Source organism: Astatotilapia calliptera, chromosome 12 (genome assembly GCF_964374335.1).
Source record: "Astatotilapia calliptera chromosome 12, fAstCal68.1, whole genome shotgun sequence".
Taxonomy (NCBI): domain Eukaryota; kingdom Metazoa; phylum Chordata; class Actinopteri; order Cichliformes; family Cichlidae; genus Astatotilapia; species Astatotilapia calliptera.
In genome coordinates, this window is record NC_137433.1 from 27,844,780 (window position 1) to 27,861,498 (window position 16,719).

General features: G+C 37.7%; 1 protein-coding gene and 1 long non-coding RNA gene across 2 annotated transcripts; one reads left to right on the plus strand and one right to left on the minus strand.

Moving 5' to 3' along the window:
- The first annotated feature begins 99 nt into the window (after nt 1–99).
- Nucleotides 100–14,011, plus strand: spef2 (sperm flagellar and cilia associated 2). Its single transcript, XM_026188082.2, has 39 exons — nt 100–470; nt 728–830; nt 929–1,181; nt 1,371–1,529; nt 1,673–1,816; nt 1,919–1,989; nt 2,129–2,339; nt 2,522–2,710; nt 3,695–3,882; nt 4,756–4,927; nt 5,153–5,375; nt 5,514–5,587; nt 5,731–5,794; nt 5,914–5,954; nt 6,174–6,277; nt 6,412–6,659; nt 6,776–6,845; nt 6,945–7,099; nt 7,273–7,446; nt 7,601–7,734; nt 7,987–8,114; nt 8,259–8,397; nt 8,526–8,663; nt 8,753–8,898; nt 9,013–9,078; nt 9,168–9,246; nt 9,467–9,526; nt 9,625–9,748; nt 9,824–9,949; nt 10,058–10,196; nt 10,516–10,588; nt 10,750–10,906; nt 11,007–11,113; nt 11,247–11,429; nt 11,678–11,770; nt 12,125–12,295; nt 12,374–12,583; nt 13,040–13,162; nt 13,555–14,011. The coding sequence occupies exons 1-39, from the start codon at nt 413–415 to the stop codon at nt 13,618–13,620; spliced, it is 5,163 nt and encodes a 1,720-aa protein (XP_026043867.2). The 5' UTR covers nt 100–412; the 3' UTR covers nt 13,621–14,011.
- Nucleotides 14,012–14,258: 247 nt separating this feature from the next.
- On the minus strand, nt 14,259–15,238 carry LOC145432180 (uncharacterized). Its single transcript, XR_013912460.1, has 2 exons — nt 15,204–15,238; nt 14,259–14,539 (listed from the first exon to the last, which is right to left on the minus strand). It is a non-coding gene; the product is annotated as an uncharacterized LOC145432180 (long non-coding RNA).
- Between the last annotated feature and the right edge of the window lie 1,481 nt (nt 15,239–16,719).

The following is a 16,719-nucleotide window of genomic DNA, read 5'->3' on the forward strand; positions in this document are numbered from 1 at the left end:
TTTCCATATTTTTTTTAATAAACATTTTAACCATAATCAACGTGCCCAGTGTGCTATTATTAAGTCCCCATTACAAATTATTATTTTACTTTAATGTCTGATGATGGTTGTGTAGCTAAAAATACTTTTGTCCCTTTAGTATTAAGTAGCACAGGTTCTGGATCGGTTAGCAGTTATTAATTCTAGTTTTTAATTACACTTGTTTGTGAAATAAAAACTGATCCAGGGTAAGCTATACTGAGGCATTCTAATAACGCCAGCGGTAATGTTGATAGGGCGCCATGGCAACGGTGTACCAGTGGGATATGCTCCGCTGTTTTTTCTGACGTTATCCTGGGGCTAAAATGTCATAGTCTTAGTAGCGTTAGGTGGTGTGTTGTCTGAGTATAAATGTAAGAGCTGAAAAAGTACGATGTCGGATATATTGTGCCGGTGGCTGAACCAGGAGCTCCAGCTGTCAAAGGCTGTAGGTAAGTTTGTCCAACGAACTAGCTGCTAGCTTAATGAAGCTAAAGTTCGGTATAGATGTTGTTATTAGCTCCTGGACGCTAAAAAGACAAAGGGCTAGTCCATCTATAAAGTCAACAATCCAAGGGATATTATTTCAAAGTTAATACACAATACTCATCAACACGTTAACTCATTAAGCCAATAGTTTGTCTGGACTGCTCAAAATATATTATACCAGTCTTTGTTTGGGTAAACGACTAAATGTTCATCTCTACAGAGCCAAAGACCATTGCCAAAGATTTCGCCAGTGGTTACCTAATGGGGGAAGTTTTGCATAAATATCAGCTGCAAAACGATTTCAATATGTTTATGAAGAAAGAGTAAGTTGCCCCTTTTTCTGTCTCTTAGCTACAGGTGCTTAATTCTGCAGTTCATTTAAGGTGTTCATAATAAGTGTAAATCACACCTTTCGTTTTAGCACCTCTGTCTCCAAACTGAATAATTTTACCCGCCTTGAGCCTACTCTCCAATTACTTGGGATCTCCTTCGACATAAACACAGCCCAAGACCTAATTCAGGAGAAGCAGGGGGCTGCCACACGCCTCCTATACCAACTCTATGTCTCACTTGAGAAGAACAGGAAAGCAGAAATTAGTGGGACAATGATGGAAATTATGCAGCCAGCAGGATGTGCAAGCCTGCACAAAAAGGAGCATCAGATCTATTCTGACGTAAGAGGGCTGTTTGTTGAGTTTTGTATGTGCTTATTAGAGGCTTTTTTCCTTTTGAAGCAGGTTTGTTTTGATCGGTAAGAAACATATTTAGAGTTTAAAAATGTTTTGCTTTTTACGAATAATGAAAAATGAAATCATGATTTGGGCCCTTAGGTGTATTTTCAAGTGTTTTTTCCTTTCACATAGCGACTGCGTCAGGTGGTGAAACGTGATACAGAATTGAAACTTCAGAAAATTTCCCAGCACTATGAGGAGAAATTCCAGCAGTTTGTGGTGACCCCTCCGATCGAGCAGAAGAGACAAGTCAAAGTCCAGGATGAGAAAAGACTGAAGAATATTGACAAGGTGCTGGAAGATTAAATAGAATATTAGCTTACTTAAATTGGTCTATAACTAAAACCCCTTTCCTTTCTTACATTATCTTATATTATGCTATTGCAATAAATAAAGTTTGAGATACTTACTACTCTGAACTGTGTATGTTGCAGTTGCAGGCATTTCATCAGAAGCACAAAGGCATGACTTTTAACCAGACCACTTATATGCAGGTGCCTAAGCCACCTCCATACATTTCACAACTCAGCCTAAAGAAGAGACAGCAGCAGCAGAAGCGCAAAGAACGGCAAGCACAGGTGTGATAGAGCTAAAAATGCTGTAATAATTTCCTAACCCATAGAGGAAATTTCATTTTTGGTCTGTTGTCTCTTGGGTGTTATTGTGTTTTGTTCACATAGATAGTCCAGACTGAAATAGTCCAGTTTGAGACAAACAGGAAGATGGTAATTACTGCTGGGTTATCATCAAGGTAAGAGAAAAGGAAAATATTTTATTTATGAACTAAGCATATTTTTAAATGTCTGTTTTAATGGACATTTGTTCCACTTTTAAATCTTTGCTACCATATAACTTTTTACATATGTTTTTTTCTTTCTTTCTATTTTTAGTGGTCAGTCCCCCATAGATTTTTCCCTTGGTAGCAGCAGTCAGGGCCGTGATTTGCTTGGACGTGGAAATAAGGTGATGTTACAGTCCAGCAACAGATACATACAAGAAATCCGAAAGAGGCTGGAGGAAAATGCTATAGCTTGCAAGGAGAGAGAGAAAAGACAAGACAGATTCCTGGTGGAGCAGCTCAAGGTCCATGAAGCTCAGGAGGTGAAACATCTCGCTTAGAAATATTAATAGCCTTTGTTAGATATACTTAAAAAATCCAGTGGTTCTCAAATGTTTTTCCATCCCTCCTATTTTCTTTGACCTCAAATAGTCTGTTATTTGACTGTCATTTGTCATTTTAACCCCCAAATCAGCTAATTAGCCTCCTCTTCCCCACCCTTCAGGAGGCACGACGAGAGGAGCAACTGGTGAAGCGACTGACACGTCAGACTCAGCAGGAGCAGCGTTTGGCAACCCAGCTACTTCAGATACGTATGCAGAAGGAGGTCATCCGAGAGAACCGCCTGTTCAGAGAACAGCAGTACCAGCAGCGGAGAGAGAGAGACTTCCAGGAAGCTCTGGACAGGGAGGCGGTGAGATAGGATGATATATGAGGAGGGATGTCTCACTGCTGTTGTTTTGTATTAGGCTTGGTCAGTAATAGTATTAATTGTCGAGTAGGGATAAAAATAAAAGGCCAGATTTACACAGGTTGTATTGCATCAATAGAATTTGTTATCTTGAAGAGAAACAGATGGACTTGAGAGGTATAGATAAAGGATATACTAAGAGTGTATGAATCATGTCCATTCAGTGGTCACAGATACACTACAGATGACAGATTTAGTGGAAAACAAATTAGTGATGTTCATGGTTCACTATGGTTTCAGTGTGAAAATATAGCTTTTTTATTAGCGTATAATTATTAGCAGTGGTATAGATTTACAGGTTAACTGTTATCACTTTATAACATTATAAGTTTAATTGTCAACAAATCCCAATAAAAGACAAAAAGCAGATATGATGAAACAGTATGGGGGTGGAGTACTGTGGCACAGACGAATAAACGATGAATACACAACAATGCTAAATACTTTAATTACTGTTTTTTTTTTAATAGTTTTTATGGGATTTGATGACAGTGGCACGAACATAGAGTCACTTAACTAAATGTCAAATATTTTGTATGTTGTCACCATTTTGTGCTGGTTTTATCACTAATTTAATTTCTCAGGCAACATCAGAGGAGAATTTTGTGAAAACATTTTTCAAATTCAGCTGTTATTTACAGAAGAAATGTATAAAATCATATAATTAAATGTACACAGAATCTCTTATAGGGTCTTTTTGTGCCTTTTTGTGCACTAGGCAGTAGTAGTGATAAATTCTCCTTTTTGTTATTTTTTGTCTTTGTCTTCAGAACTCTTTGTGAATAAAACTTAGTACTAAATTTTATGCAGTAAATGATGAAATGTAATATTTAGCATCTTCCCTAATTTCTTAAAAACACTGGTGATTAGCAGGAACCTTTATACCTTCTCCATTGATTCCCTCTTTCTGACTGGGGTCTCATATAGGCTCTGGCTCAGCAGGCTAAGTTGGATCGTGCAGAAGAGATCAAAAAGGAGCTTGAATTCTGTAACAGGATTGCTGTTGAGAGAACTCAAAGGAAATATAAGAAGCATTTTGAGAACTGCAGGGGCATTTTGGAGCAGATAATGGACTTGGCCACAAAGGTTGGAGAATATCGACTGCTCAATGGAAAGTACGTAACATAGTTGCTTTGTAAAGATGAAGTATAAATGCAGCAAATGGTGTTTGGTTTCAAAACAGACCTCTTGGTCATTTGATAAATGTGTGAAAATTCAAAAATGTGTTATGTATGTTTTCAGAGGGTACCACTAATAAGTTGCAGAAATATTTTTACATTGGCAACTTCATGATGTGAATAATTGGACTAAGGGTGAAAAGAGCACGTACTCTGCTCTATATACAGATTTAATTTGTTTAAATTAGAACACATTTTTTTCTGAAAAAGTAACTGAAATAATTTGGGCACTTTTTAAAATATAGATTATATTTTATTTTAGTTTCTTTTTACTCAAAAACAAAATAGAAAATATTTTAGGAAAGTACTGACAAACTGAAATCTAACTGAAAGTTGTTTTTAATGTTAATGCTAAAGCACTGCACAGTATGGTGCAAATGCTGATGTGAGTTCAAACCTGTGAAAAAATACCAATATTGGAAACTGTCATTGTACAACTGACCAGTGGTCAAATAAAATCGGGCCATGTAAATGTCCAGACTGTCTTTTCTCATGCTCATCATGCCCCATATTTGCTTTTTTTGATCTATCCGTCTATCTGCAATGCTGTATGTATGTTATACTAGGTTTTACATGTCTCATGTCCTGTGTCAGCGCTCCTACTCATGACCAGATTAAGCATCCCTGCAGAGTTTATTTACAGCATTTTCCACCTCAGTGAACATTGATTGACTAAATGAATACATTTAGACAACATTAAGAAACGTATTACGGTTGAATTAAGAGACTGGAGATTGTTCAGATTTATAGTCCATATCCAACCTCAGAATTCAAGCTTTGCCTCCTGTCATTTTCTGCTATGATGTCCAGTCGGATTCCAGAGAAGCTGATGAGAGAGTGGAAGGAATTGCTGTTCAGTGGTCTTCCACTTTATGAGCCAGTAAAGGACCGCCAGCCAGGGTTTGGGTTCCGTGAACCACTAGACACTATAGAGCTTCAGAAGCAGGAGATACTCAACAACCAGGACTATGATGAATACACTGTGAGTTTGAAATATGAATGCAGTGTTTCAAACATATTTTGTATGCACATTTGCCTGCCCTTAGCTAACTTTTGTTGACGAGGTAACTTTATTTAGAATAAAAAGTGGCATTGATTGAGCGATTGAGCTACATTTTTGACATTGAAGAAGTGTGTATCTAAATTCAAGTACCCGATGCTGTCTGAATGCCTAAGGTCCTCTTTGTCTTTGACATACGTTTGTCAGAATATGATGGGTGAGTGGGGATGGCCAGAGGAAGCTGTGGAAGTGAAATTACCCGTGACCAACAATGATATTCTTGGGTACATTGTCCAACGACTGAGGAACGTTGTTGATCCACCCATCACTGAACCATCATCATCCCTATTTCCACACTTTATCCTTAAGGCCTGTGTCCTTGGAAAGTTTTGCTCTGGCAAGACCACCTGCCTGTCCAAGATTGCTGAAGGCATGATATAAGAAATGCATATACAAACACAAAGTTAATCTCCACTTAAATCTTTACTTATATTATACTTGTATTATAAATGGATATTGGATATAATTGCATGGTTAGTTGTCACTGTATGTATTGTTTCTGCTTCAGCACATGGCATCTACGTCTTATCGACTGATACTTTGATTGAAGAGGCACTGAATGCTCACAAGAACGGAGAGAAGGTTAGTTAGAGACAGTAAAATGAGTACTGTAACTTTAGTAGCATCCATTGTTATTATAAATAGACTTTAAAAGATTTTTCACGGCAAACATTTCAGTTATTTCTGCTGTCATTTCAAACAATTATTTTGGACAAAATTAACAGGGCACAGCGCAGCAGCGTGAGGAAGACAATGAGCAACCTCTCGCAAACACATCAGTGAAATCTGGTGGGTTACTGAAGGTCTAATGATTTTATTCTACTCTGTTTTGTATTATACACAATGGTGTGTTTCTTTGCTTAGTACACAAAGCTGTTATCATCACTTCTTTTTTCATCTTTTTCCAGATCTTGAAAACCAAGAAGAAAATAGAGCTGGTAATGCAACAGTAAGTGCTGTTTGTGTACTGTATGTGTTGTATTTATCATCTTTGAATTTACTTATCATTTTTCTATTTACTTATACTACGTAACAGCCTGTATCCATTTTATAACACCAATCTGCCTGAGGGAAATTGTTTTTGATCTTTGTTGTTAAAAAAAACAAATATATATTTGGAAAATCGAATGATTTGGAATTTGGGTAAAAGCTTTTCTTACTTTTCCAGCTTTCGAAGCGAGCCATACAAGGAGCTGCTGTGGAAAAAGAGCTGAGGAAAGGGAACACTATCCCTAATGAGCTGTTAGTGGACATTATAGTAGAGGCGATCAGGTGAGAAATGTTGAGGCCATTGTCTTAATTTTACCAGTAAATGTCATGTTGGTAATAGAAATCCAAATATTCATATACTAAATGAACAACAAATCATGCTCTACATAGTGAAATAATTATTGTGTCTGCATTAGTCAGCTTCCATCTCAGTCAGGTTGGATTCTGGATGGATTCCCATTTGACATCGCTCAGGCACATCTTCTAGAGAAAGCCCTTGGTGGAGATGTATCCTTAGAAAAGGAAGTTGTAAATAGCAGCAAGAACCTTGCTAAAGATCCCAATCCACCAAAACCTCCACCACCCCCTGCACCTGTGCTGGACCTGGTTTTGCTCCTGGATATCCCTGATGAGCATGCAATCAGTCGTGGATACACTAAAATGGGTTTGATAAACTCTTAGGAGCTTAAAAATGTATATTAAGATTCACCCAAATATTAACTGTTAGGCTGTGTTTACATGAAACAAGTTAAATCTTAGTGTAATGTTTATGTTGTGCAGATCTGGACGATGCTCCTAGAACCTCCCAGCATGCAGACAAGAATGTGTATCTGGCACAGATTGGACACAGGTACAAAAGAAGAAAATAGGAAGAAAATAGGAAGCTTAATTTGAAGGAATAACCTTTGTTCTGTGTCTGTTAATATCCAACATGATTTCTTCCCTTCAGGATAACAGCTTTTCAGGATACCTTGCCAAAACTGGAGAAATGGTTTGGCGAAAAGCAAAACATTTTGGTCCGTGTTGATGCAGATGTAGACGTTCAGGAGCTTTACAGTAGGGTGGAGTCTATCCTGCATCAAGCTATGTTGAAAACACAGGGAGGTGAGTGGTTGGAGTTTTGTAATTCAGCTCAATTTAGTGAACTTGGATTGTCATCGTCCTTGCCTATGCTTCCAGGATTAGCTACAGTACTTTTATTTATATAGTAAACTAAGTGTTGTAGATCACTTCTTCATAGCATTTACTTTCAAAATTATGACATATTCTCTTATCAGCTTTTTCCAGTCCTCCTGTTGAAAATGCCGTACTAGACAGTGCAAAAGCTCCCAAGTTGTCCTCTTCAAGTGTACCTTCAGGTGTAGACCAGCCTACAGCTCTCACTGAAGAAACTATTGAGCCCACAGAGTCCTGCTCCAGCCTTAAAGAGGAAGGGGTCCAAAGTCTCAGAGGTGACTTGCTCAGTATTCTTCTAATTTAAACAATTATGTGTGTCTTTTCACTGACTTGTTTTAGGTCATTTGATATTTTTGACAAATAAGTATATTAGGGTGGTTTGGCACTAATTTGTGATTATTTACATATTTTTTCTTGCTTTCTCAAAAGGGCCCAGTAGGAGTGCATCACTATCCTCAGTGTGCAGTGTTAGCTGTCAAGGAGCCCCCAAAAACTCACCTAAGTCTAAGTCTTTCTGCCCCCGATCATCTGTCCAGCTCTATGTGGATGAGCCACTTCCTCCAGTATGATACGACCCTGTATACATTTGTTGTCTTCCCTGAAAGATTTAGTTTTGTTAGTTAGCGGATATGACTCCCTGGAGGTAACTATAGGGAGGCTTTATTACACAATTTAGTCCATGAGCAGTTTCAGAGTTAATGAGATTTATTAGATGAAATTCGTTGCTATATATCTTCTGCTGCATTAAAGAGTATTTTGTTTGGTTTTGTCTTTTTTTACTCTGTCCTCTCATACTTCCATTTGATCCTGTCTAGGAGATCCCAGAGTACCTGTGCTCATACTGGGACACATTGTGCGATTCTTATGTAGACGGTGTAAAGACGGTGATGCAAGAGCTGCGCTTGCAACGCTCTGTTATCAACCATCACCTGTTTAATATCAGGTATTCTGCCAAGCCTTTGTTTAAACCTATAGGTCAGAAATGTTTTACAAATAAAAGATGAATTTTCATTGAAAACAATCATTTATGAAAACGGGTGCTATATTAATTTATTAATGTGCATTCTTTGGTTTTTGGTGTCTGCAGAGAGCATTACAAACATTATTTGGGGCGCCCAGACTTAAAGCAGGAGTTAGTGTCTCAATGGCAGAAGAACTTCAACAGCATACCCGATGATATGAAAGAAGATGAGGATACCAAAGAAGAGCTACATCTGAGATTGGATGTAAGACTTTACAATACAAAACAAAACAAATATTCCTAAAATCATGAAATTTGTATTAAAAACCAATGAAATAAACTTAAAATAAAAAAAAACATATATTTATGATTTAATGATTTGCGGGCATACAGGAGCTACGTGAACGTTTGTGGGACATTACTGACAAGCGTAAGGAGCAGGATGAGCAAGAGAGGGCTTCTCTCATGAGTGATGGTTGGTTGGAGGAGCACATTGTTGTTCTCGTCAACCACCACTCTATACTTACGCAGGTAACATTGTAGTTTTTGTTTTGGCTATGTCTCTTACATAAAATGTTTCTTAAATATCACCATAATCTTTGATTGTTAATGCTGTGTAGGTGGAGTTGAACCGCTTCCAGGAGACGCTCTGTATTCTCAGGGTCTACTATTTAAGCATGTGTGGACAGATGCTTCCCAAACCACTCTCAACTTTTTTTTATGTTCCTTTAATGGAAAACACAGAAAATAAGGATCAGGATGAGAGGCAAGACGGATATTATTATTAGCCGCTCAGACATATTAATACATATTAATTAGTGAAATGATAGGATGCTAAATATTTACACATAATGAGCACAGAAAGTTTTTGTTTCATCAGTAGTGAACCACCAGGATCAAGTTTGTGCAATCTGGATGAAGGAGAGGACAAGAAGAAGTTACATTTGTAAGGGAGAAGCACACTTGCACTGGTTTTCATTGTTTGTTGTTCAGTCATAGAAACACTTCCCTGTTTTGTTTTGTTTTTTTCTTTAGTACTCCACTCACCAGACATCCTGGAGCCTCTGGAAGGGTCTCCAAGACAAAAGGCCAAGATCAGCCAGAACCTGTTCAAGTCAGATTTCCTGTCTCTCTTTATGTGCCCTTTATTTTTCAGCGTACACACACACACACACACACACACACACACACACACACACACACACACACATAGACACATCTTGCTAATGTTAATGGATTTTAGATGCGGTTTGTGAATTTGTACCTTAACTTACATAAAAATGTTGATGTTATTGACCATTTCACTTTAAAAAAATTTTTTTTAAATATAATAGCCACCACACGAAAAACTGATATCTGGCTATGAGGAAGCACTCACAGCTATCAGCAATCTGGTAATGGTCTATGTATATTCCTAAAAAAAATTCATGGAGGTATTTTTATGGAAGTATATACTTGATTTCTGAATGGAATGGATTATATATTTCTATAGGTGTCAGGAGAAACAGACCGGTCGGAGATAAAAGAGCAGGACGAGAAACTACCAGAGAAAGAAAAGGAGAAAGCCTCCACAAGTGAAAATAAAACCAACAAACAAAAGGAGTCATCCAAAAAAGGCATGTCTCATGTAGATTATTAATAAAGTCATAGTGGTGCCCACACAACTTTCACTGTTCATTTTGTTGCTCCAGATCAGTCATCCCTACCACAGACACCCAGCCAGGCAACAGCCGAGGAGAGAAACTCAGAGAAGTCTTATAATCCTAAAGTTAGAGAAAGATTGCACGGAGAATATTCAGCTGCAGTAATTCATGAGGGTATACACACACACACACACACACACACACACACACACTAAGTGGTTTCTCTCTCTGCCTCTTATATCCATATATATGGTTGTTTGTGTGCATGTGCCTGCTTTCTAGAGGATGCGGTAAAGGCCCGCATTGCACTGGTGAAAGCTCATGGTCTGGTGATGGTACAGTCTCTGCAAAGCACAGTAGAAGAGATTTTTGGCAACATGGAGAAGTGGCTACACGAACGCTATCTTGCAGAAATGAAGAGGTATGGTACAGTGTGAGCATCAGCTTGAAAGTCTTCAGATCTAGTAACCTATCAGTGTAATTGCATTATCTAAGCCTCACAATTTGCAAAGGGTATCACCACACGTTTGCCCCTTGATGTAATTTTTATTTATTGTGCAACAAATGATTTTAGTATGTCATTGTTACCATAATGCTATACATGTATGTCAATAGGTGCTTTTGCCACTAAGATAAATGTTATACTAATGGTCAACTATTTTTGAATCAGAGAGATTTTCTGTCATAAATGGCATAAAAGAAATTCTTCATATTTTATGAGTCTTTCTTCTTTTCTTTAGCATTGACCAATTAACAGAAGTGGTTCACCACCATATAGAGACTGGTGCTAAGTTGAAGAATGAGCTGGTGTTGGTAAGTAATGACTTCTTTCTTATATATATATATATATATATATATATATATATATATATATATATATATATATATATATATATATGTATATATATCACATTTTAATAAATTATTCCAGAAGAATCTGACACTTCCATCATTTTCCATATTCTATTCATCAGGAGTGTTCTGACTTCTATCTGAATGGAGACTGCCGTGTGGTTGCTAGCCCACTTCCCCCTCCCCGTCCACCTCCTTTGGAGAAACCCATGAGGTCCACCCCAACCATAGCTCAGCTAGAGTTACTGTACCAGCAGCTATACAGCATTTCTCCATCAGGTGCAAATTGGAGAGACAAGCTCTGGTGTGGAGCAATTAATTCTACAGTAATGTCTGTCAGTTAATCCATTATTTACTTCTCCTCCCTGCTGACTTTAAGGCTTCATGTCTACGTCTGGGTTCTTCAGTTTGCTCAAAGATATCATAACTACTAACATGGGCAAAGACACCTTGCCTGAGCCCTGGATGGACAAAAGTGAATCGCAGGTACAGAAACTTTTAGAGTTGAGTAATAATATGTGACAGTGTGGTTTAAAGACTGCAAAACATTTCTGCCTCATGTTGTTCTGTCATATTATGCAGATTTTGCAAACAGTGTTATTGTCTGTTCTGTTCCCAGTTGATGGAGATTGTGTCTTCATTGACGGACAGCTATGAGCTGGTAGACTGGCGTCGGTTTCTGCTCAGTGCTGCTCTTCCTTGGCCATTTCCTTTGTTAAGTCAGCTGCTGGATGTGCTACAACAGTTCAAGGCAGCAGATACTGGTGACACAGGCTATATAAATGAGGAGAACTACTTGAGAGTAAGTCCATTTGTTGCTTTGTTAACTGTAACATTTTAACAGATTTTTTAAAAATCACATTAAATCATTCTACTCTAGATAAAGCTACCCTCACACTTTCTATGACCCTTCTTGTTCCGTGATCAGGCCTTGGTTTGAGTTATAATATCACATTTAGACTGTATTATGTATTTGGTAGAGTATAAAATGAAATACATACCTCCCTAAAAGGAAGTGATTAAGTAGCTTTCCTGCCTCTTTGTCATCAGACAGAGTTGTGGTTCTCCACTGAAAGTGTCCAGACTGTTCCCGAGGACCCCTCTGAGCCTGTACCTTATGTGCGTCTGGCCAACCTTCGCAAGGTGACTTCCTATCAAGCCTAAAAACTTGGTTGGGTTGTTTCACTGCCACAGTGGTAAATTTAGATGGGCGTAGTGCACAATCAACATAAATGAAAAAAAAAAAGACAAAAAAACCCCACAAAGTGTAAAAACATCAAAGGTGCTATAGAGCATTTTCCAGCTTTTGAAATGTTACAATAAAAAATGCCATTTTGTTCATTTCCATATTGTAAAAATCATTAACCTACAACACAAAAGGGAGTGGATCCAGTCATTCTGATCATTTTCTAATTCTCCATCATCTTTTTTCAGGTTAAATGAGCTGCAGTTAATAAATGAATTAACTGTAAAATGTGGTCTTTTTTCTTTCCTCAGTTCTTTTTCCACATGTTTGCAGACCACTCCTTCTCGCCCTCTCGATTGGATTATGTGTCCATGCTGAAGTACTTTGCTGCAGACCCCAACCCCACACAGGGCTTCATCCGAGCACTTAGCGTGGTCCTTGGTCAAAAACTCACGCATTTCTCACTGAGCCATCTTGTCAAAGTGAGTATGTAAAAGGAAAAGTATCATGCAAAATCACTGCATTGCATTTCACATTATCATTGTGGGTTGTGTATTCAGTCTATGCCCATCATAGAAGAGAATGCAGACCTCTCCTCCTCTGAACTTGACTACAAGGAAGAAGGGGCTCTCAGTGCATCAAGCATTTTGGAGGATGAGCAGGAAGTGTCGATCCCTGCTCTCCTTTCTGTCATCTGCCACAAAATCACTAAGATGGAAGACAAAAGCCACGTTCCCTCCGGCAGCCCGAATCAGAAGGAGCACACTGCGGTATGGATGCCTATGAGAGCTAAAACTGAGCATTTAGTAAATTTAATAAATAAAAATTACAACTAAAATAAATGAAGGATTAGATTAATTTGGAAAATGAATAAATGTAGAAAAATAGGTGAGGTCTTATCTCAGCAAGGCTTTGTAATTTTTGTAAGTCTTACAAGATCACACACTTGTTACCTTCCAGGCACTATGTTTAGTCTTTTAATGGTACTATGATTGAGGTGCTGTCAAAATAAGATGGACCCCTGAAGAAAATCTCCAGTATAACAAACTGTTAGCTGTTGTATGTGTGTAATAGCAGAACTGAAGAACAGATGCATTTCCAAGGACAGGATTAGGAGCCATTAGGAGCAATGATAACAAAGCGTATCATGACCATGAGCATAAATATTAACCATAACACTAAGCACTTCTCTAATGATAATACTATTACTGTCTGCTGGCCTGCAGAACCTGGTGGAAGTATTCAGAGAGCTGGGATATGATCCTGAGGACCATGTCCCTTTTTCCATTCTCTCTCAGCATCCTTCTGTTCTGTCGCTGATGGAGAGTTGTACACACCACCAGCTTGTGGTAAGTTTCTACTTACTGACTTACCAGTATTGATCATAGTTTGTTTTTTTACTCTGACCCATGGCTTCAGTGAGAGTCCAACATTGCATAACCTTTGTCCTCTCCTACACTGAGTCATGTGTAGAAGTCATGCCTACTTTTCCTATTTTTCGCTTAGCAAGTTGCACCTTGACCAAATGACCAAATGCTTTTGATTACCATCAACAAGCTTCTGACATAATTCTGGCTGGATATTTGACAACTTTTCTTGGCAGAAACGTCATCTGCCCTGGAAAAAGAACACTTTAAAGAAATCATTAAATGCCCAAAATGATGATGGCTGTAAACTCAACTGTATATTTAACATAATGTGCAAATGTATTCTCACTGAGTATTCTCTCACTGTCCTTCAGAACATCCATGGAGTGTTACTGGACAGTCAGCATGGAGGAGAGACTAACAGCTCAACACTTTCATAAAGGATAAGATAAAGACATAATTCTGGCCGCACTGTGAAGAACTCTAACTTGGGAAATGCACATGTGGATGCTTTTGAAGTGTTCTAATTACTTTAATGTTTAAAATGCTATGTTAATAGGTGTGCATCCATACACTGGTGTTGTACTACATATTTGAGATGGGAACAATAACATATGGTGGTGGATTGAACTTTCATGACTGAGGTGCTTCTTTTTTAATGAACTCTGTGCATTGTCCAGGATAATTCAGATGTCAAGCCTGACTTGTCCGTCACTTCCTACTGTGGCACCAACAACCCTATCATAGTTCATTCAGGATGTATATGTTATGGTAGCAGCTTTTCACTTTTTTCATAAACGGAGAAGTATGAATAAATGATATTTCAACAAATAATGTAGATTGTTAGACAATTTGTTTTACTAAAGGCAAAAAAACATGTTATTATACCAATACTATGTTCTAATAATAGGACCTCTCTTTGTAAAAGGATGATTTTGCCAAGCATGAGGCATTTCTTGGTTTTATGGTGATAATCCATTTTGTTCTGCTGATATCTTCTGGAAATTTGTCCACTTGTCTTGATCATTACTCAGTTTAATAAGCTGCCTGGCTCATTAAATTGAACTTTTCCATAAGAAACTGTTTTAGCAGGAAGGTTTTTATTATCTGTTTCTAATGAAGGAGAATAATTTTGTTACCACATAATACAAACAGCACGGGTAATGTATTTTGGACTTTTTTGCTTCTGGCTATCTCAGTCCTTTAGTCTGCCAAGCTCCTGTTTGTCTGATTGGTGAGTAATGGCGTGTCCATCCATCCCTTTTCTTCCACAAATCCAATTCAGGCTGAAGCTTTTCCCAGCTGCCACAGAGCAAGGCTTTTGGTACACCCTGTACAGGTCATCAGTCTGTTGCAGGGCTAACACATAGAGACATATTCACACCTACAGGCAATTTAAAATTACCAATTAATCTGACTCCATGCATGTCTTTGGACTGTGAGAGGAAGACAGAGTGCTTACACAGAGACAGGGAGAACATACACACTCCATACAGAAAGGCTTCAGGCTGGATTTAAACCCAGGACCTTCTTGCTGTAAGGTTAACTACCGTGCCACCAGAGTACACACACCAATATTTTGTTAAAAAATTGCATTAGAGTATATTATATATAAGTTCATACACGATTAGGTAAACCTTACGTTGATATAAAAACAGTGAAAGCACTGTTTTTTCCAAACAACAAACAAGATTTTTACTGAGCAGGTATTACACAAATTTTAGACGACTTGTTTACATATACAAAAATGACAGAAGACACTGCTGATAAAGTCTCAGGGATCTTAAAAATAAAACAAAAATGTATGCCCATTTAGTCTCTGTTAGACTTTCTTTGAGCATTCTTGAGTTAATGGTACTGTAAAAAATAGAAAGTCATTATAGCTTCCTCTCTCTTTGTCTCAGGGACAACTTTAATGACCTCTCAAACTTCAGGAGGTTCCTGTCCATCCGGTATGAAAGGCTGCTGGAGAGAGCAGGAGATAATAACTTTTCTTCAAGAGGAACACTGTGATATTACTGACCTTGATGCTTGTAACCCCTGTTCCTTCATCCTGGAACACAAACCCAGTACATCAGGGTTATTGTCATCCATTCAACCTTTACATTACCTCAGTAATATATCATAACAGTATATAGGTACTCTCCCAATAGCTCAATATAAATAAATCAGAGGCTCAAAAGGTTTTGTGACTTTTTATATGGTTTCTTGATTCTCTCCAGGTGTCCATTATATAACTTTCTATCCTGGCACTCTGAAGGGTCAGGATCCATCCAGTATCCTACATTCCAGTGATCAGTTCCCAACTTTCTGACCACTCAAACATCTGGGCTCAGGCAATGAACCTTTTTTATTCTTTACTGACTTCTACAATAAAGGTAATATCTGCACATCATCCCTGAACACTTAGTTGTCAGTAGCACTTTAGAAATACTAATATTATAATATCTAAGCATCTGATTTCAATTATACTTACTCTGTAGTAGTACTTTTAACTTACCTCAATTATCTCTTGATTTACTGAGATTTCTTTGTTATCTAAGATCAAAAACTGTTTCCATTAGCAGACAGTCTAAATACTGTGCTGGTGGGAGGTCTTTTTCGTCCTTTCACTAATAACCAATTAGGACAGCTTTTAGTGTCCTTTCAGTGCTTTGTTGCCTTTTCTCTTTGTTGTCTAGCAGTTAGTTAAATTGCATTCATTTAAACAAGGAATATATAAGAAAATTAGAAAGCTGCTTAAGATTGTAGATGAACAAAGCAGAATCCTGGAATTTCAAAGTGCAGAGAAGAAAAACAAAATATAATAGTGATCAGAGTACATGGAACAAACATTAGTAATATATGTCCAAAATAATGTAATAAAAAAACCCTTCTACGTTATCTTAAATTGTATGTTTTTCATTGCTGATTTAAGATGGAATTTCTGTATTTTGTACATTTTTACAGCAATTATTATGAAACCAAGCCAAATTTACTACAGGTCACCTGCAGTGATAAAGAAACCAGCAAACATATAATGATTTTTAAACAGTAAAATTGTACAACAGAGGGAGTGGAAGTTAAACAATGATTAAAACATTGGAGAAGTTTAATCTCTGAAATCTAAATGTATGTATTTATTTTTCTTTAACTTATTAGAGGTCAAAAGATTAAGCTAGTTTGGACCTTTCTGCCGGCTCATGGTCTGTGAGAGAAAGGATGGACAGCGAGGCAGAAAACAGCAGTCTCTGTGCATGAATCTGTTGTTGACTTTTAAGCAATCGTGAAGTTCAAATCTGGGATGTTTTTGTGTTAGAGCACCACCTAGTGACGTGAGGTGAAGACTGCACTGAGAGTGAGCCACCGCTAGCAACTCATTAACAGAAATCTTATAACCACGTGTTGTTAAAATTATGTCTTTTAGGAGGTTTCTGCCATATCATTATTAACGTTATTGCTGTTAGGAATACCTGTAACATTTTTCGTTCTCTGTTAATAAGCATGAAGTTTCTTTTACGTCATAAGGATTATTTTGCTACTTTGTTTTTACTCTGGTA

What these genes read in the sequence shown, in the direction of transcription:
- spef2 (XM_026188082.2), top strand. Translation starts at nt 413, where the DNA reads ATGTCGGATATATTGTGCCGGTGGCTGAACCAGGAGCTCCAGCTGTCA. An exon ending in TCGTGGATACACTAAAATGG is followed by an intron (nt 6,660 to 6,775) that starts GTTTGATAAACT and finishes TATGTTGTGCAG; the next exon opens with ATCTGGACGATGCTCCTAGA. An exon ending in TATCTTGCAGAAATGAAGAG is followed by an intron (nt 10,197 to 10,515) that starts GTATGGTACAGT and finishes TCTTTTCTTTAG; the next exon opens with CATTGACCAATTAACAGAAG.